This window comes from Stigmatopora argus, chromosome 19 (genome assembly GCF_051989625.1).
Source record: "Stigmatopora argus isolate UIUO_Sarg chromosome 19, RoL_Sarg_1.0, whole genome shotgun sequence".
Lineage (NCBI taxonomy): Eukaryota > Metazoa > Chordata > Actinopteri > Syngnathiformes > Syngnathidae > Stigmatopora > Stigmatopora argus.
Window position 1 is genome coordinate 14,192,853 of NC_135405.1, and position 19,054 is coordinate 14,211,906.

Below are 19,054 nucleotides of genomic sequence, written 5' to 3' on the forward strand. Positions count from 1 at the left end.
TGAGGGTTGGATTGATTGGGAAAGCTGAAGGCGTCGTTAGGAAATTCACGGAGCGCCGCTGGAACTACGGAGATATACTACTACGTACTACTAAGTACTTGGTCATGCTAAAAGTGCTGTTATCACTCCATGACTCCGACTTCCTCCAAAAAGAGAGCGAGAAGCCAAAGTTCACCAAAAGTTGAAGCCCATTTTAATACACCCCTCAAATAAATATTGGAAAAATATCATATGTTACAAGATTCATGTTGAAGCGAGCTTATCTCTGCCCAGTTGCTCGGTGACGCAGAAGAAAAACAACAACAACAACAACAACAAGGGGGCGGGGTCATTTGGTCCGCCGCCACAACAAGAAAAAAGACCAAAGGTGGCGCTAGAAGATTTCCTGCTCCTCTTCCACGTTGCCAGCAAAACCTGAAAAATAAAAATAAAAGGTTAACGTGTGCTTGAGATCTCAAAAGTATCGGGACTGCCACTCGGTTATTTCTTCACGGTGGGGGCTCCATTTCATTTTGCGCTATTATTGATGGCTCCAAGGTGTCCAATCCACGCGACCCGCCAAAAAATGATTTTAATGACGATTGGACGCATATTATCTATCGTAAAGGAGTCATTGAAAATGCTTCCCGTATTTACAATTCCCGCCCGGGTGGGTGGTATGTGTCAAAAAATAAATCAATAAAAAGTCAACTGACGTTCCACCAGCTGAAGAGCGCTGACGCACTCCTCCTCTTCCTCCTCTTCTTCCTCCTCCTCCTCCTCCTCGTCTTCTTCGTTCCTCTCCTCGCCATCCACGCTGCCGGACGTCCGCTCGGGTGGCGCCGCCACGTCCGAGTCGGCCATGACCCGGGGCGGGGGGGTCTTCTCGGCCGGTTCCGAGAAGAGCGGGCCCAACCTGAGAGAAACCGCCGAGCGTTTGAAGCAAAGTTGACGAGTCGGCGGTGGCGTCGTACGCCGATGGCGAAAGTCATGCCCCAAAAGGTGGGTCACTCACCTCTCCTCCATGACGGTAGCGCCGGCGGCCAAGTCCAGCGACTTGTCGCGCCGCCGTCGTTTTCTGGCGGGTCTGGCGCCGGGCCGGGGCGGGGACGGGCGCTTTCGGGGAGCGGCGCGCTCGGCCATCTCGGCGCTCTCGCCGCTCTCGCCGCTCTCGCCGCTCTGGTTCAGGTCTTTGAGGACGTCGTAGTTGATCTTGGAGGAGATCTTCTTCTTGGCCAACATCTTTTTGATGGCCTCGCCCGCCGTGGACGCTTGCACGCTCTCCTTCTTCTTCTTCTTCCTGGTGGAATTTTCGGGCTGCCGAAAGAGCGGACGGGCCGTCGGGAAAACGACTTTTTTTTTTCCTCGTCGGACCCGGGTAACGCTTTTTTTTCCCACGGCAGGTGGACGCACCTTCTCTTTGTAGGTCCCCTTCTCCTTTTCTTTTTCAATTCGTTCTTCCTTTTCTGGGGAGAGAAAAAAAACGTCAGTCAGTCGGGGTAGTTGCGTCGCTGCTAGAACGTCTCGAGACAACCTTTCTGCTCTTGCAAGTATTCCCGGTTCTGCTCCATCCACATCTCAGTCTTGACTTGGACCTCCTTGTCGCTCAGGATGTACTAAAAAGGACGGCGAGCGAAGGAGGCAAAGCGGAAAATTCACCTCCTTCTCTTTCTCCTGCGGTTTCTCCTCCTCCCCCTCCTTCTCGACAGCGGGCAGGCGGACTCACCTTATCGATCTCCACCTCGTCGATGCCGTCCAGATCCAGGTCGCCGCCCTCCGAATTCTCGTCGGCGTCTGTCGGCGAGAAGGAGCTAAAGGACGCCCACCCGACGGCCACGACCGCGAGTCGCCCGGCTCACCCGACGGGTCGCCGTCCTCGCCGACGATCCGGAAGCTCCGTTGGAGGTCCAAACCGGCGGCGGAGCTTTCCAAGACCACGGCGACGGAGGGCGGCGGCGGGCGGGGAGGCGGGCCCTCCTCCTTCTCCTCCTCCTCCGACTCGCGGGCCTGCGGCTGGGCCCGGCCATCTTCCCGTCGCATCATCTGACGCAGGAAGCTCCGCGCCAGGTGACGGGAGGCGCTCTGGAGCTCGCCATCATGGCCGTCGGGCTCCGGCGCCGTTTCCGCCTCCCGAGGTTCTGCCCGGAAAGCGCGGCGGTCACTCGGGGGAGGAAGCCCCGGCGGCGGAAAAAGCCCACCCGGGAGGCCGGCTTTTCCCGGTTACCCGTTTTGCCCAGGTAGGCGGCGTAGATTCCTCGCAGTTTGGGTCGGCTCTTCTCCAACTCGTTCTCGATCTGGTCTCGGTAGGAGCTGATCTCCCCTAGGGACAAGCAACAAAAAAAAGAGCGTTCCAAAGTCGGCGGGGGAGAGGGACGGGCCTTCAACTTCCACGTGGCGAAAGCGTAGTAATGGAGGCGACTGGAATAGATCCCAGTGGGGATTTGCGTGGCCTACCTACCTTCCACCTCGTTCAGCTTCTTGGTCAACTCTCGCTCCAGCTGCGGAGGAAGAAGCCCAGGTCACCGTGGTCACCGTGGTCACCGTGGTCACCGTGGTGACCGACGGACAAAGTGATGGAGGCGTGCGTACCTGCTGCATCTTGCTTTTGTGCTGAGAGGCGGTGAAAGAGGGCGGGTCGCATTCCTGCTCCAGATCCACCTTCATGAACTCGTCGATGGTCAGCTGGCTGGTGGGCGTGTCCTCAAACTCGGTCAACCTGCCGGACGAAGGGAGCCGTAGGACCGGGCAAGCGTTGGCGTTGGGGGGGGGGGCGCGGCCTCCGGGCTCCGCCTCACCTCTTCCTCAGCGTGGCCTGGCACACTTTGACCACGCCGATCACGTCCTTCACCGTCCGCCGGAACTTGTGCATGCGGGCCGCCACCAGGAGCGCTGAGAACAATGAAAATGGGGGTGGTCTGGCTGGGATTTACGGCGGCCGGCCCGGACTCGGAGACCAAAGCGTACCGGCGCCGCACAGCCCCGAGGGACGGCGCCCCGTGTGCATCCAGTCCCTCTTCATCCTCTGAACCAGACGAAGGGCCGTCATGCTGACGTCGTGCGTCTTGGCGCCGAACTCCAACATGTGAGCGAAGCGTGGAATCAGCATGCAGGGATCTGAGCACCAAATAAAAAAGTTTAGGCCGCGGCGGTCCGCCACTAACGTTTCAGTATAGATACTAGTCCTCCGTGAGTGCCGGAGGGGCTACAGATATTTTTCTCTCAATTTTGGGGTGGAATGGAGTCCCCGCGTTCTCACCGATAGCCGGAGCGTTGATGCAGAGTTCCCGCGCCAGCAACAGGAAAGTTTTCCCCAGGATGTAAACATTCACCTAAAGGCACATCCAGCGAGTCAAGCCAGGTGGCGCTCTCGCCTCTTGCGCTTCGCTTACCTGCAGCAGGTCGCTCAGATCCAGCAACATATCTGACGCTCGGGGTCAAGTGAACGTGACGGACAATCGGACAGACGGTCCCGCCCCCTAACCCCCCCAAAAAGGGCCCACGACATGGATACGTGGCGTCCCCTCGGTGCGGCACACCAGGTAGAGGCAGGCGGCGATGACGTGTTCCGTCTTGCGTCCGCGCGTCAGGTGCCTGCTGACCACCATCTTGAAAAAGTTGAAGGCCGTGTCCAGGCAGTGCTGGTTGAGCTGCAGCTGGTTGCCCAGGTGATGGATCTGACGTCTCCCTGAGGCACGCCGCCCGTGGACGTGAATGAGCGTCCGCTCCAAAGAAAGAAAGAAAAAAGAAAGAACGAAAGAAAGGCCGAAAACTCACCGCTTTGCAGCGTCTGCGCCCGCGACTCTTTGCCCACGCCCGTGTGGAACCCGGTGCCCAGGAGAGGCGTCTTGGCCGGACCTGGGAAAGTCGCCAAGTCAGACGGGCTACTCGTGGGACGGATTCATCACGGTCGCTCGGTGACAGTTCACTTTTTTTATTTTTCAACAAATCATAAAACCAGAGCAAATCATTGACTGCCATTGACAGCAATCAAAGTTGGGCCGAACCCCCCCAACGGATAGGCGTCGACGGCGGCCCCGATGGGCGGGACCTGGGACAACGGCCAATGGGCTAGCTGTCCAACGAGAACGCCAATCAGTCCCAGGTGTGAGCGATTCACCCGTTGCCATGGCGACCTGCCAATAAAAGCAGCTGGGGGCGCTCCCTCACCTGGCACACACCTGGCGGTTGCGTTGGATTCCAAGATGGGGCTGCCTGCTGTCTTCATCGGGTGAGTTTGCCGGCGCGGGTGCAGGAAGCTCTCGGACGGACGTGCCTTCAATCACCCGCTTATGTTTGCAGGCTCTGCTTTCTCGCCTTCGTCAGCTGGACTCGAGCAACGGCGGAAGGTGAAGCGCTTTTTCCATTTGTCCTATCTGTCCTCCACCGTCGCCGCCGCCATTGCTAACTCGGAGACTTTCCTCAGTGGAGTGGGCCTGCCGGGATCGATACCTGTGGATTCACGTGCCGTCCAAAGAGACGGTCCGGTTCGAGGCCGTAGGTCAGTTGACGGGTGGGACGGGTCGTGGCGGCCTCCAAACTGACCCGGCTTCCCCCCCCCCCCGGGCCCAGATTCTGACGGCACGCACGGCATCAGCGCCGAGGTGGCCTCGCGCTGCGGCTACACCCTAACCCTCAGTGCCTTCGAGGAGGAGGGCTTCACCACCTTCAGGGCTTCTTACTACTCCTGCTTCACCCGCATCCAGGTATCGCTTCCCGCTCCACCTCCGGATCGGTGCCCCCCGCGTCACGCTAGCCATTTTGTCTTGGTAGGACGACCGGCTTTTCAGCTTTCAATTCAACGTTTTGGTGAGCGACGGCGGCTCCGAGTGGACGCGCCAGACGGTGTCCGCCGAGTGTTCCCCTCTCGACTGGATTAGCCGAGAAATCACGTGCGAGCGGGAGTACATGGAGGTAAGGCGGCGGTGCGCTGGTCGCGTGTCGGAGATTGGGCTCACGAGCGCGACGTGGTCAAGGTGAACGTCGGGCGGGAGGCTCGGTGCGACACTCGACCGCGAGCGGCCGGAACGGCGGGACGGGCGGCCCTGACAGAGGTAAACCCCGCCCCACCCGACCAGACCCCAAGGGGAAGTTTCCACTTGAGGCGCCACTTGAGCCCATGCGCTTCAGGCTCTGGAGACGGCGAGCCGGGCCGCTCGACTGATGTTCCGGGAGCGCGACGGAAGCCTGACCCCGCTGTCCGTCACGGAGGCCGAGAGCAGAGGCTACGGTCTGACACTGACCGCCGAGAGGGCAGTGCTCCGAGCGCCCTACGAAGCCGCCCAAGCGCAAGTGATCCACGTGAGCGCATCCGTCCGGCCGTCGGGGCGGAGTCTCGCCAGTCCAGTGAAATTCCTCGCTGCCAATCCTCAGGTGGACGACGTGCCCGTAGTGGTTCTCGGCGCCTTTCTCTTCTACAAGCGCCAACTGTCGTTGGTGATGATGGACTTGTCCGTGGCCTGCCCCATCAGTACGTGGTGGTCCCGTTCGCCGGGTGGGCGGCTTGGCTCTAGCGGCTAAAGAGTTGCGCCGGTCGCCTGTCAGGTTCGGGTTCCTACGACGGCGCCCGCTTGATCTGGAAAGTCCCCCGAGTGCTGAGGCCTCTCCTCGAGGAGGAAGCCGTCTTGAAAAACATGCGGCATCGTCTGGAGGTGGCGGGACAGATGCTGGATGAAGAGGACGCCGCCGCCAGAGGTTTCGAGCTGATCCGGGGAGAACACCTGGTCCAAATCTCGGTTCCCTTTGGGGCGGAGGGAGGCCACCGAAGGGTAATATCCCGGCGATTGGCCTCTCGGGCCGGGGACCGGTCTCTTGACGACATGTTGTGCTCTCTTTCCAGAGTTGGGTGGCGAACAACAGGTACAAGGAGATGGTTGCCATTTCTGTGCTCTACGAGCAGCGCTTCCGGGCCGAGTACGAAGACGGTGGCGGCGTGGAGACAAGGGTCGGGATGGTCAGGGTGCTCCAAACGCCACCGCTGTGCCACGAACCCTTCAGCCTCGACCGTACGTGTCCCGTCCAGACACGAAAAATGGCTCTTTGCCATCAAGCTACTGGACTGAATGGGCTGTGACATCATGATCGCTTTGTGGTTTCCTGTAGAAACCAACCCTGACGATGAGGTGTTCAGCATCTACCTGGGAAATGTTCCCGGTGATGTCATTTTGGAGGAAGTGGCCATTAATAAGCAGCAGCTGCTGACGGAAGCCACAGGCTTGGCGCCGACTCCCGTCGTTCACCTCAACGGCAGCCGCGCTTACAAAGTCCGACTACCCTTCTCGGACCCCGTCGTCCGTAGGAAGGTGGGAGTTGTAAGGTCTTTCGGGTCGGATGACGCGATGGGCTGAAAAGACGTTTCTAAATGTCTTCCGATAGTACATGGGGGAAGGCATGGTGCAGTACTCCATTGACGTCAACTTCACGTTGACCATCGTACCTCAGGAGGACTCCTACTATCACCAGACCTCGATCACGGCTCAAGTCTTCAGTGCGTGTCAGATCGGGTCGACATCATTGAGATGCATGAAAATGCAAGTTTTTCTGTTTTTTTTTGTCTTCCTACGCGATATACACGTCTTCTAAAGTTCCACCAAAGATGACGGCTCAGTGTTTGGACCGAGGGATCCTCTTCAATGTGGTCATGTCCCCTGGCACTCAGTCACTGTGGGAGGTGGGCGTTGACCACCAGCCGCTGACGCCGCAACTGGCCGATCAAAGAGGCTACAAACTCCTCAACGACAGTCAAAATGTCGTCTTGGAAGTGCCCGTGTTTTCTGTAGGATACACTTATGAAGTAAGTGGTGGCCAAGAGCAGCTTTTGCTACTTCAACGGTGGCTTTTGGAAATTTGGACTGGCTTTCTCTTTCTTTTTTTTCAGGACATCAACTTATCCGACTTCTACGGGACATTTAAGCTGCTTCTGCGTGACGCCAGAACTTTGGAGGTTCAGATTTCCACGACTAAACGCTGCCTCTTCAAAACAGAAGACATGATAGGTCAGTGGCACAATCAAGCACTTTTTTTTTTTTTTTTTTTTTTTTTTTTCCGGACCGAGTGACTGTCCGGTTCCGTTGGCCTCAGTCTGTTCCGCGGACGGCGTGGTGACGGTGGTGACCAAGCCCATGTGGACATGGCCCAAAGTGCGGCCCGAGAGAACCAGCCTCCTGGACCCCACCTGTAGACCCAAAGAGACGGATGCCACTCGGGTCCTTTTCCAGTTCAAGTTGGACTCCTGCGGGACCAGGGCCACGGTATGGCTTCCGCCCGACGTGGAGACCGGCGTACTCGGCTAGCCGCGTGGAGTCAGCCGCGGTTGGTCTCGTTGCGCAGGTCGGCGACTACGTGGCTTACGAGAACGAGATCCGTCATGACCGACAGCTCGTTGCGGACGGACCCAACTTCATTTCCCGAGACTCCCAGTTTAAGTAATGGACCACAATGTGTGGTGGCACCATTTTTATTATTTTTGGGGGGGATCGGAGAAGCCGACCAATCTTTGTCTTCCCAGGTTAACCGTCAGGTGCTTTTATCCGCTAAGCGGAACGACCGGCGAGGCGGCGGATCCGGTGTCCAGATCTGAAACTCCTGGAGTCGGTTCAATTGAAGTCTTTGGAAGCCTGACGGGTGGGTCTTTGCTTTGTGGTTTTTTTTTCGGGGGGTTGGAGGGTCTGACTAAAAATGGGATTTCCCGCAGATCCAAAGAATCTGAAGCCCATGCAAGACTGTTTAGAGAAGGTGTCCCAAAATGAAAGGGAGCGAGCCAGCGAGAAGATCGCTCCCGGCCACGTCACCGAGGCGCCGGGGACCCCGCGGCACCCGGACCTCAAATCCCCAAATATTACGAGCGCGCCGCGTCTGTCCGCTACGACCGCCGCTCCAAGCCAACTGGGGGATGGATTTCCCTGGAAATACGACTCCTCTACGGCATGGCAGAAGAGGCGGGGCGGGAGTGCCACCAACCGTTTGCGCGACGACTCGACGTCGAGGTCTGGGGTCGAGCGCACTCCCGCACGGAACTGGTCTCCTCTGAGCCAAAGTGCTCTGCTCAAGCCCCCTCAACCTCAGTGGCCTTTCGAGAGAGAGCGAGCCGGCACCCCTCCAATTTCTTTTGCCGAACGGATCCCGGCGGCGCAAAACCGGCCGTCTGCCGCACGGCACGTGGTGGAAAACATCCGAGTGAAACCGCAGAGAAGAGTTCATTCGGACCTACGAGGAGAGCGCCCGCATTTTGCCGAGACCCAAATGAGCGGAGGGAAAACCCATTCCACGACGAGCCGTGACTTCCACGTGGCAGGTATGACATCTCAAGCTAGCAACACTTTTCCAAACGGGGTGGTTTGGCCGCCAATCATATCGTGGCTGGGGGAGAAATTGTATTTTGCGCTGGTCCTTTTCGACAACTATTTAGGTTTATGTCAACTTCTTGTGGAAACGTCTTCCTCTTGCCAGCAGGACACGGTGTGAATGGAGGCAAACCATCAATAATGGGCGACTTGGGCTCTTCTCCCGACCTCGCGGCTACTGGCTACGCCTCCGAGAAGGAGTTTCCCGAAGAGGACGCGGGATCGTTTGGTTCCCAATGGGGTTCTGGCCAAATTGGCGCCGACCGGCTCAGATCCCAATGTCGCCTACTGTCCGGCAGCAGTATTCACCGTGGAATCATCAGAGCGATGGAAGGATTTCAACATGTGGGGAGCACGTAATTGTCTTGGCGTGTGACCAGAACCTTGACTAGCAATGCTTGAAACTCATTGTCTTGTTGTCCAGTTGAAATAAAAAAACAAATTCTACTTCATTTGATGTGTGAAATGCAAGTTATTTTTTTTGCACGTGTATCATTAACTCATTTACTGCCATTTGGACTAATGGCTTAATTGCAAAATTTGACATTAAATTATTTCCACTTGGCATTTGGACGTGGGTGAGACATTTGGGGGGGAAAAGGGGCCATGATGTCCACTCACCATCAGTGGACACAAATTGTCCCACGGCGGAAGACACTCCTCCGCTTCCCTCCACAAACTGGACCTCTGAGACGATGATGTTGTCCTCCAGGACGGACCCGCAGCCCGTGCACACGGCGCTGCCCCGAGCTTGGTCCACATCGATGTCGGCTCCCCCGCAGGTCTTGCACAGCCTGGAGCTCATGGCGCCGAGGTCACGGCGGTGGCAGGGCCTGTAAAGTTAATAGCCGTTGAAATGGGCACTCGCTGGCCGGTTGACGGCGCTGAACGTCAAATCCATTTAGACTGGACAAAGGTGAAGCCCATCTGCCCAGTTAAAATGAATTGGACATGACCATGATTTAAATAGTCAGCTTTGCAGTGCTATTGGAACCCATAAGTGTTTTTTTTTATTCAGTTTAATTAGTTCATTAAAACGACTTTTTTATAAAATTCCCTTGGAAGTGAGACGATACTGTTCCAAGGATGTTGCTGAACGTGGAATTAAGAACATTTGAGGGAAATGGCTATAAAAAATGCTGAACGTACACTTGTGCAGAAAAATAATAGTGATGCTTCGCGTAATAGAGTTCACTTTATGAGAACGTTATGACAAACCAAAACGACTAAGAGTCCCATGTAAAAGGCCCATAAAAAAAACAGCTTCATCGTGGATTCGAACCGTCGTATTCTGTCTCAGCAACGCAAGCCCTTCCAGGCTGAGCTAAAGCGCCTTTTAGGTGCAGCAATATCGTCGTAATAACATGGCACAACTAAGCTATAGTGCCCACGGCCACGCGCACCGAATGTTTACGACAATTTCAAGAAGTGTTTGTTTATAACATGCCACTCTTATAAAACTCAAACAAAGGAAAAGCAACTCACAAATGCAAAACAATAACAAGAGTGGAGTTTGTCGAGGAGAACGTTCAGCAAGCTTCTCGCGTGCTCCACGTCATCTTTCCAGGCAACAAAATACTATCTTCTTCAAGAGGCCATTATTTTCCGACTGGATATTTATTGACTTTTGATAAGAGGAAGCCGATAAATGTTTCGTTGTTTTGGCCTTGCTGAGTCGGCTTTTGATGACGTCATATGTTCCCGTTCGAAACGGAAACACCAACACGCCGTCGCTTCGCCGCTTTGCAGTTGACCCAGCTTTTCGTCAAGCGATGAAACGATTAGAAACATACACTCTTTGGCACACAAAGTGTCACCAAGACACGTCTCTGCGACACATCACGTAGACCCAAATGGAACGGTCCAGCCGGCGCACAATGATGACGACGACGTGGGCGCGCGGGAAAGCCGACAAACTGTGGGACAAATTTATGTTAAACAACTTGTGAAGTTGGACAAGATGTACTCGTTGCGGCAGCTGGACCTTCATCCGAGGATCATCGGCGCCCTCAACAAAGGTAATCACATGAAAACACGTTATGGATCCAATAGCAATCGCAGCAAGAAGGAAAAGCAAAGCTAGCTAAAACAAGTATCTATCGGAACGACAACAATCAAAACCTCAAGAATTGCCGTAAAAAATCATTTATTAAGTTGCATTTTTCAAAGTATGTTAAATAAAATGACATTTGTTATGGATTTTTTTTAAACTAAATATTCTTAACGTCATTTTTTTGTTTACTTGCATGACACCATATTGACAAAGACGCCCGCCCCCTGGTGGTAATGGGCCATGACTGCCGGGCCCTCCCAATTCAATGCCAATGAATTAATAAGAAAATGTAAAAAAAAAGGATGTTATTATTTTTATTGTATTTCCGCAGCCGGCGTCCGTTCGGTGCGAGACGTCTTGCACGTGTCCGCTCCGGACCTGCAGAGGCTGACCTCCTTGTCGGCCGGCGACGTGTGCCACCTCCTGACGGCCGCCGCCCTGCACTGCCGGCCCCGCCGCCCGCTGCCAGGTGACTCCTTGCTTTATCCACCACTGTTGCCTTCATTGGTGTGACCATCTCGCTTCCAATGGATCGGAAGACTAGCGCCATCGGTGGCGGTGAGTGAGTTAAAAAAAAAAACCATTTGTCCTTCCTCTGGCCAAGATGCACACTCCCAGTAGATGCCCAATCCGTTTGAAGCGGGAGGGTGGCGGCGAATGAACCTTTTCCCGAGTTGTCGGCGCCGCCCCGGTTCCGACGCTAAACCGACCGTGTCCTTGCGCGCAGTTCTGAGGGCGGAGGAGACGGGCGCCACCCTCAGCCTGGGCTGCCCCCTGCTGGACGGACTGCTACGGGGCGGCCTTCCCGTGGGCGGCGTGACCGAGTTGTCCGGAGAGAGCGGCGCCGGGAAGACCCAGCTGGCTTTGCAGCTCTGCCTGTCGGCGCAGTACCCGGCCCGCCACGGCGGTCTGGACTCGGGTGGGTCGGGGCGGACGCGGGCCGACGTCCGGCGGGATCGCCGCCGCCGTCTAACGTCCGGCGGCCCGGATACCCCGCAGGTGCCGTCTTCGTGTGCACGGAGGACGCCTTCCCCGGCAAACGCCTGCGGCAGCTGATCACCGAACAGCCGCGGCTGCGTCCCGACGTTCCCGCCGGCGTGACGGCCGGCCGGCGCTTCGGCGACCACGTCTACGTGGAGCACGCCCCCGATTTGGTGAGATCCCCGCAAGGCCGGGCCGGCCGAACCTTCTTCATCTAAACGGCGGCGGTCCCCAGGCGTCGCTCCGGCTCTGCCTGAGGCGTCGCGTGGCGCTCCTGCTGGCTCGCCGGCTGGTCCGCTTCGTGGCGGTGGACTCGGTGGCGGCGCTCTTCCGCGCCGAGTTGGACCCGTCCCAGTGGGCGGAGAGAAGCCGGGAGCTGCTGGCGCTCTCGGGCGTCCTGCGCCATCTCTGCCAGCACTATAATCCCGCCGTGCTGTGCATCAACCAGGTGGCGCCCGAGACCGTCTTTTTTCTCTCGTTTGGACATCAATGACGATGAAAATGAAGGGAAAATGTCCACATTCCCCCTTTGGCAGGTGAGCGACATCTTCGGCGACGACCAAGAACACACGGGGTAAAGTCACTCGACGACGGGACGTGCACGAAAAGACAAAGACACTTTTTGCTTGTCTTCTTAACTCCGTCTCTCTCTCTATCTCTTCAGTCCTTCTGGCTCCAACGTACGCCCGGCGCTGGGCTTGGCGTGGGCCAACCAGGTGACGGTGCGACTGACCATGCGACGGCTGGGGCGGACGGTGAGCCGGGACGGCCGGGACAGCGTCCTGCGCCGGCTGGAGGTGGTCTTTGCGCCTCACCTGCCCCGAGCGGGACGCCACGCCGCCGTCTGGAAGGAGGGCGTCCGGGGACTGGAGGACGACCCGGACCGACCCGACGTTGACCTTTAGATTGGAAAAACAAAAAGAACTCCCAGATTGCCCATTTGCATGAAATCCTTCACGGCAATAGGCGTCCAATCTGGACTGGGAAGGAATGTTTTGAAGTTTTATTTTTTAGCAAATACGTTCAGAGAACAGTTTCTTCCAGGATTAAAATGTGTAAACATTTTTATTTCCAAACATATATTAAATCCATTTTCCAAATGAGTCAATTTCCTCCTGTTTTGAAAAAGTAGACGAGACTATTGATTGACACATTTCCCGCTTTTCCTTTGAAAAGCAAACGGATACACGCTGTCCTATCGTCGTCCACGGGTGATTGGACTCAGTTCTGGCAAGCATGTCTTATTTTGAAGAGCCCAGGCGACGATTTCCGGAGGAGTCGGGGGCTGGCTTGATCAGGGTACGCAGTTGTTTGTATCGAGCGAGGGGGCAAAAGCTGCTGGAACATTGACGACCATCACGACGCCGAAGAGACGCCTCGCAGGTGAGTCTGTGTCGCCTTGTGTTTTTTGTCTTCCGCTAGCCGCAGGAAAAGATGACTCCGCTCGAGCGATGCTTCATCGGAGCGTTTGGCTAACGGGGCGGGCGGGATAGGACAGAACAGGGCAGGGCAAGGCAGGACAGGGTATGGCGTCATCGCTCATGACCACGTCGAGATGGATACGCCGTGACGTCACGCGGCCGAACGCCTCGAATCTTATTTGTCCAACGTGAACATTTCCTCCAAGTCACAATTGGTCACTTAAAACCATTGGCTCAATACGATGCCCTGACGAGATGCCCGCCAACGTCACTTGGTTTGGACGAGACGTCTGGCGCCGTCGATGGCGCCCAAAGGTGAGCCTCATTCACAAATGTTCTCTTGCAGTCGGGGTTCGCTGTCCGCCAAGATGTCCGCCATCCCATTGGCCGTTTTGCTGGTCCTGAGCCTGGCCGCGCCACCCGTCCGGGGTGCCGACGGGGAGGCCGCGGCGGCCGGGAACTGGGACTTTTCCACGCGGCTGTATCGGGCGCTGGCCGGCCGCACCGACGGCAACGTGGCGGTGGCCGCCGACGCCGTGTCGCGGGGGCTGGCGGCCCTGCTCGCCGGCGCCGCCGGTGCCACGCGGGAGCAGCTGCGGGAGGCCCTGGGTCCGCCCGACTCCGAGCCTCCCAACTTGCCGGGTGGGTCTCGCCCGGCCAGTACCGGCCAAACGCGGCGTCTCCTCCGACGACACGGTGACCCGGCCCCGCCCCGCCCGACTCATACCATTTCTTGGCCGGCAGGGGACGGCCTCAACATGAAGCGAGGCCTGGCCTTGTTCGCCGGCCCCGACACGCAGGTGTCGGCCAAGTACACGGACGAGTTTCAGGGCAAGTACGAGGGCGCCGTCAAGAGCCTGGACACCGGCGCCCCGCAGGATGCGGTGGACGCCGTCAACGCCTGGGTTCGCCAGGAGATCGGAGAGCAAGCGAAGGACCTCGTGAGTGTCCTGGACCCGGGGACGCGGCTGCTCCTGGCGACCGCCGCCTCCTATCAAGGTAACGCCCCGCCCGGCCACGGCGTTTCCGCCGTGCCTTTTCTGACCGTGGCCGGCGCCCTCAGGGCGCTTCCGTTTGCCGTTCAACGCCAGCGCCACTCAGGACGAGCGCTTCTACGTGGACAAGTACCACGTGGTGACCACGCCCATGATGTTCCGCGCCGACAAGTACTTCCTGGCGTACGACCGCGCCCTGAAAACGGGCGTCCTCAAGCTGCCCATGACGGACGGGGCGGCCATGTTGCTGGCGCTCCCCGACGACGGCGTGGATGTGGGCGACGTGGAAGAGGAAATGACCTGGGAGAAGATCCGCATTTGGATCGGGCAGCTCAAAAAGACGTGATGACATGTTTTTTTTGGATTGGGGGGTGATTTGTTGCATCTTGCTCTCCTTTTTCAAATTGTTGACGTTATTGTCCAAACAGGAAGCTGGAGGTGCAGTTGCCGCGCTTCACCTTGGAGCGTTCCTACTTCCTGGGGGACGTCCTGCGCACCCTGGGCGTGCTCCAGGTCTTCCAGGATGACGCCGACCTCAGCAACATGGGCGCCCCTCAAGGCGCCAAAGTGTCGCAGGTGAGCAAAACGCAGGCCGGGACGCCCCTAAAAGCGTCGTGAGGGAGCTCCGCCCCCCCCGACTGACGTCTTCCGCCCGCGTGCAGGTTCTACACAAAGCCGTGGTGTCGATGGACGAGAGCGGCGGAGGAGAGAACCCGGCCGGCGGCGGTGGCGGCGGCCCGTCGGGCCCTCGGCCTCGACTGACCGTCAACCGCCCCTTCCTCTTCGTGGTTTACCACGAGAGCCACGGCGGGGTCCCGCTCCTCTTGGGACGCCTCCGCGACCCCACCGAGAAATAGCGTCCGCCGCCGGGGTCCGATCCGGGCGACGCCGCGGTAGCCGGGGTCGCCGGAAGGGCGGCGCCCTCTGCATCCGCCAAAACGTAGTCACCGCTTTGACAGTAACGCACGCCTAGCTACTGTACGTATTGCGCACGAGTGGCGTCGCTATGGTTAAAGCTTCTTTGGAAGATTTGTGACGTCTGAACCTCTTTGAAAATCCACACTAACAAGTCAATAAAGTTCCACAATCCCATCGGGCCCACGGTTCCAGTTTTTGGGGGATATTCTGCACGGAAAAGGACTGCCCAATCTCTATTAAATCATGTGCTTTGAGCAAATTTAAGCCTTGGTGCGGCACATGCCAAATGGATTGACCTCCTTTGCCGTTGCCGTCAATGGCAGCCTGTGACTGAAATGAAGGTTGTTGACGTGTTGCCCAGGTTGGCAACATTTTTCTTTAAAGCCCAGTTTTCTTTAAGATGAGCTGGTCGCCGGACGGACAGAGGCCAACTGCTGCGTCCCGGCGACCTTTCTCTTTCCGCTCACGCTAAATGTTGTCGGAGCTGGGCCACGGGTCACGCGGTGTAAAATGAGAGGTGGGGCTGGCTGGCGGGCTAAAAAAAGAAAGAGAAAGAGAAAGGAGCCAATCCCTGGCGTGCAGTTCCTCGCTAGCGCTCTCACGCCACGCTTGGCGCTGCCTCGGTCGGACGCTTGTCGGTGAGAACTTCTCTTCATTCTTGGGGTGCGCCGGCTTCAAAGAAGTCGCCATTTGGGTCCCGCTCTCCCTCACGAGTACGTTTTGTCAACGCACGAGCCCCCATTTGGCGCCTTTTGTCCCAAAGACATTGGAAGACTCCTCCCTCCACTCCTTCCTTGGCTCATGGCGGCCACGTCGGAACTGGACGATTATTCGGCGTACGCCCACCTGAGCGACGAGCAGCTGCTGCAGCTGGCGGCGGAGCGCAGTCTGGCGGACGCCCGAGCGCCAGCTCTCCGCTCGGAGGTCGGCGGAGGTCTCCGTCTGGAGGGAAGCCCCGCCCACTACAGCTCGCCCAACCCGCCGGCGCCCGAGCCTGCCGACCCGTACGTACCTGCGCAAAAAACACCAGAATTAGTGTCGTGTTTAGATGACCATTTCATTCGGACGGGGAGGGGGAGCAAATGGATTCGTTACTAGTATCGGCACGACACCCGATCCCGGGGTCAGGTTAGGGTGAGCCCCGACTCCGCCTTCCCAGACTCCGCCCCGCAAAGGGGAGGGTCCGGTCGATTGGCCGCCCCGAGAATGGTCCGCCCGCTGTGTGAGTTTCAGAGAAGCTCTGGAAGTGGGCCGCTTCACCACCGGCGCCGGGAAGAAGATGTTGGCGTACCGTAAACGGGACGGGACCCTGGTCCGCGCGGTGCCGGAACCCGAGGAGTACGTCTTCTCCGGCCCCCCGTCCCGCCGGCTCCCCTTGACGCCGGCGTCCGTCTGCCCCGTCTCCTCAGGGAGGAGGATCCCGTGTTCCGAGCCATCCGGGCGGGCGACGCCCACCGCCTGAGGGCCCTGATGGCGGCGTCTCCCGGGAGCGAGCCCGCCCGGCCCGACTGGCCGGCCGTTCATCAGGCGGCGTGGCTGAACCGCGAGGCCTGCCTCCGAGTCCTCCTCACGGGTAAGTCCCCCGCCGACGGCGCCCGAGTTCCCGCGCCAACACCCGGACGCCGAAATGACGCAGCCCGGCCGGGGACGGTCAACGAGCGCGGCGATCGCGGCGAGACCCCGCTGCTGGTGGCCGTGAGCGGGGAGCACGCGGGCTGCGCCTCGCTCCTGCTGGAAAAGGGCGCCGACCCCGACGCGGTCGACCGGGACCGCGAGACGCCTCTGTACAAAGGTAGCGAGCGGAGGGCGAGCCCGCGCGCCGGGCGGTCGCTGAGTCGTCGCCGCCCCGTCTTCCCCCGCAGCCTGCGAGAGGGACAACGCCGCCCTGGTGGCGCTCCTGCTCAATCACGGCGCGGCGGTGGACCCCAAGTGCTTCCAAGGTTGGACGGCCCTGCACGAGGCGGCATGCCGCGACAACGTGGAGATCTGCCAGATGCTCCTGAAGGCCGGGGGGAAGCACAGTCCCAGGGACAACCACGGCATCACGCCCTTGTTCACCGCCGCGCAGGGCGGACGGCTGGCTTCCCTTCGCCTGCTGGTCAAACACGGTCAGCGCAGACACGCCCCCCGCAAAAACCAAGCCTGGCATTGCGGGGCCTTCCCTCCGCGTAACCCTTTTTGACCCCGCCCCAGGCGCGGACATCAACAGCCAGGCCGTCGACGGAGCGACGCCGCTTCACGAGGCGGCGAAAAACGGCCACGACCACATCGTGGACTTTCTCCTGTCCCAGAAGGCGGACGCTAACATGGCGGGAAAAGCCGGACTCTTACCGCTTCACATCGCCGCGCGCAAAGGAAGCGAAACGTAAGCACCGACGTCGACGGGGGCGTCTCGGGGCCTGGGCCCGACCGGAGCCCGGGACGGAACGGTCCATCATTTGGGAAGGGAGAGGTAACCCGTAGTACTCGCCTAACGCTAATGCTAACTCCCAAGTCTGGTACATCCGGCTAGCCAAGCGAGCAATTTTAGGAACTTTTTTCTTCTCTTTTCCGGCAGCATCGTGTCCATGTTGATCCCGGCCACCAGCAAGGCCAGAATCCGGCGCACGGGCATCAGCCCACTGCACGTGGCGGCCGAGCACAACCGCGACGAGGTCCTGGAGCTCCTGATCCGGGCCGGTTTCGACGTCAACGCCCGGCTGTCCGACGAGCGCTCGCGCCTGTACGAGGATCGGCGCGCCATGGCGCTCTACCAGGCCGTGGACAACTACAACGTGGACAACGTGCGCTCGCTGCTGGAGGCCGGCGCCGATCCCAACCTGGACGTCTTCGGCCCGCTGCTGGTGGCGGCCAGGCAGGGCTGCGCCGAGAACGTGGCGCTGCTGGTGCGCCACGGCGCCGACGTCAACGCCCGTATCGCCACCCGCCCCACCCACTTCCCCGCCGCCTTCCTCTTCTCCCTCAAGACCCTCCCCATGTTGAAGTACCTGCTGGACAACGGCGCCGACGCGCTCTCCTGCTTCCGCTGCTCGTACGGGAGCGGGCCGCACCCGCCGCTCCGGGACGGGAGCTCGCGCGGGGGTCACCTGGGCCACCCCCAAGCGCGGCCCAGCGTTCAGGTGACCGCCGGCGGCGCCGGTCTGCTTCCGAAGCGAGGGGGCGTGACCCGGAAGTGCTGTAAATTCCAGACACGTGACGTTTTGGCGTGTCCTTTCTCCCCGCAGTTCTGCGAGGCCATCTCGGCCCCCGGCGTCAGCCGCTGGGCGGGCCCCGTCTTGGACGTGCTGCTGGACTACGTGGGTCACGTCAAGCTCTGCTCGCGACTGGCCGAACACTTGGACAGTTACGACGGTTGGAGCGACATTAAAGAAAAAGCCGGTCAGTGAAAAGTGGGCTGGCCCTTCTCCAATCGGATACACATTTCCACAGAATGTACATTCACCTTTTCTCAATCTTTCACATTTTTCAGCCTTGCCACGGCGTTTGCTGCAATTGTGCCGCGTGCGCGTGCTGGAGCTGGCGGGCCGGCGACGCGTCCACCGCTTGCCGCTGCCCGGCTCTCTCATCCGATTCCTGCTGCACCGGGAAACTTACGCCGACTTGTGAACGCGGCTCTTTCTCGCTCGCCGGGCTACGCCGGCGCCCGACGCCGCCGGGCCTCGTCCGTCGGCGCAAAAATCCCAGGCCGGGTTCGGACCTAGCTTGAAAAAGCCCAATGAATTGGCCACGCCGCTCATTGACGTCAGCAAACACGGCGGCTGCAGCGTGCCCAAGAAGGCTTCGTCCACTTTTGTCTTCAGCGGCCAAAGAGTTACGGTTAGCTTGGAACCTTGACGGGGAATGTGGCGAAAACGCCGCAAAGGAAGCCAGACTTTTCTCGCATGGCTCAAAGAGGGCTAGCAAAGAAAGTATCAAGTTATAGTTGATATTGCCATTTAACCAGATCTGGTGTCGAGGGCGAAATGGGGACATCTAGTGGTCGACGTGTAAACAAACCCGTACTCTCAGCTGTTCATTCGCTGCCGACCCTCTCATTTCGAACAGATTGGACTTCGAGCACCGTCAACGGCGGCCAATAAGTTTTATAGCGCCATTTATTCTTCCCTTGGCCAAGATGCACCCCCTCCCTTCTCATTAGTTCGTCACTAGTAGATGTCCAATGAATTAGAAGTGAGAGGGAAGGAATGTGGCAATCCACCAAACCGATAGGACGTGGATTGCCATCATCGGTGGCCGATGCCTGGAAGAGCGTGTGCTTTGACGTTGATGAAATGATCCTTTAAATAAATAAAAGTTATTTTTACTCAATGCGTCGACTCCGATGGGCAGCCACGGAGGTCGGGGCCGTGAAAGGTCAACCCACCTCGA

The 19,054-nt window shown here is 58.5% G+C and overlaps 5 protein-coding genes across 9 annotated transcripts; 4 read left to right on the top strand and 1 right to left on the bottom strand.

Annotated features, from left to right (window-relative positions):
• Positions 1-170: 170 nt before the first annotated feature.
• brf1b (BRF1 general transcription factor IIIB subunit b) lies at positions 171-10,168 on the bottom strand. The gene is made up of 18 exons (XM_077586762.1): positions 9,804-10,168; positions 8,940-9,151; positions 3,754-3,834; positions 3,491-3,664; positions 3,369-3,400; positions 3,236-3,308; positions 2,944-3,093; positions 2,775-2,868; positions 2,569-2,695; positions 2,438-2,477; positions 2,204-2,299; positions 1,839-2,117; positions 1,706-1,773; positions 1,514-1,595; positions 1,393-1,445; positions 995-1,296; positions 696-895; positions 171-414 (listed from the first exon to the last, which is right to left on the bottom strand). Exons 2-18 carry the CDS (start codon positions 9,121-9,123, stop codon positions 374-376), a joined length of 2,076 nt encoding a protein of 691 aa, XP_077442888.1. The 5' UTR covers positions 9,124-9,151; positions 9,804-10,168; the 3' UTR covers positions 171-373.
• On the top strand, positions 4,158-8,770 carry LOC144064316 (uncharacterized). Of its 3 annotated transcripts, none has more exons than XM_077586756.1 (19): positions 4,158-4,207; positions 4,279-4,325; positions 4,403-4,477; positions 4,549-4,682; positions 4,750-4,890; positions 4,953-5,030; positions 5,107-5,277; positions 5,350-5,446; positions 5,521-5,744; positions 5,816-5,981; positions 6,079-6,278; positions 6,352-6,469; positions 6,561-6,769; positions 6,854-6,971; positions 7,057-7,226; positions 7,306-7,400; positions 7,484-7,599; positions 7,670-8,269; positions 8,425-8,770. In XM_077586756.1, the coding sequence occupies exons 1-19, from the start codon at positions 4,182-4,184 to the stop codon at positions 8,676-8,678; spliced, it is 3,039 nt and encodes a 1,012-aa protein (XP_077442882.1). In that variant the 5' UTR covers positions 4,158-4,181; the 3' UTR covers positions 8,679-8,770. The 3 variants fall into 3 exon arrangements, with proteins under 3 accessions (XP_077442882.1, XP_077442883.1, XP_077442884.1); XM_077586757.1 differs by having other exon boundaries at positions 8,428-8,770; XM_077586758.1 differs by having other exon boundaries at positions 6,352-6,463.
• xrcc3 (X-ray repair complementing defective repair in Chinese hamster cells 3) lies at positions 10,029-12,455 on the top strand. 2 transcript variants are annotated; one of them, XM_077586771.1, is made up of 7 exons: positions 10,029-10,336; positions 10,703-10,840; positions 11,099-11,290; positions 11,371-11,525; positions 11,588-11,800; positions 11,889-11,926; positions 12,017-12,455. In XM_077586771.1, the coding sequence occupies exons 1-7, from the start codon at positions 10,279-10,281 to the stop codon at positions 12,255-12,257; spliced, it is 1,035 nt and encodes a 344-aa protein (XP_077442897.1). In that variant the 5' UTR covers positions 10,029-10,278; the 3' UTR covers positions 12,258-12,455. The 2 variants fall into 2 exon arrangements, with proteins under 2 accessions (XP_077442897.1, XP_077442898.1); XM_077586772.1 differs by lacking the exon at positions 10,029-10,336 and having other exon boundaries at positions 10,783-10,929.
• Positions 12,456-12,594: 139 nt separating this feature from the next.
• On the top strand, positions 12,595-14,860 carry LOC144064325 (leukocyte elastase inhibitor-like). Its single transcript, XM_077586769.1, has 6 exons — positions 12,595-12,735; positions 13,120-13,415; positions 13,518-13,772; positions 13,837-14,110; positions 14,197-14,344; positions 14,431-14,860. Exons 2-6 carry the CDS (start codon positions 13,142-13,144, stop codon positions 14,623-14,625), a joined length of 1,146 nt encoding a protein of 381 aa, XP_077442895.1. The 5' UTR covers positions 12,595-12,735; positions 13,120-13,141; the 3' UTR covers positions 14,626-14,860.
• A 64-nt stretch (positions 14,861-14,924) lies between these two features.
• Positions 14,925-18,990, top strand: LOC144064321 (ankyrin repeat and SOCS box protein 2-like). Of its 2 annotated transcripts, none has more exons than XM_077586763.1 (9): positions 14,925-15,324; positions 15,450-15,690; positions 15,920-16,024; positions 16,096-16,478; positions 16,549-16,794; positions 16,880-17,051; positions 17,244-17,805; positions 17,911-18,064; positions 18,156-18,990. In XM_077586763.1, exons 2-9 carry the CDS (start codon positions 15,488-15,490, stop codon positions 18,290-18,292), a joined length of 1,962 nt encoding a protein of 653 aa, XP_077442889.1. In that variant the 5' UTR covers positions 14,925-15,324; positions 15,450-15,487; the 3' UTR covers positions 18,293-18,990. The 2 variants fall into 2 exon arrangements, with proteins under 2 accessions (XP_077442889.1, XP_077442890.1); XM_077586764.1 differs by having other exon boundaries at positions 14,927-15,690; positions 16,096-16,259; positions 16,323-16,478.
• The last annotated feature ends 64 nt before the right edge of the window (positions 18,991-19,054 follow it).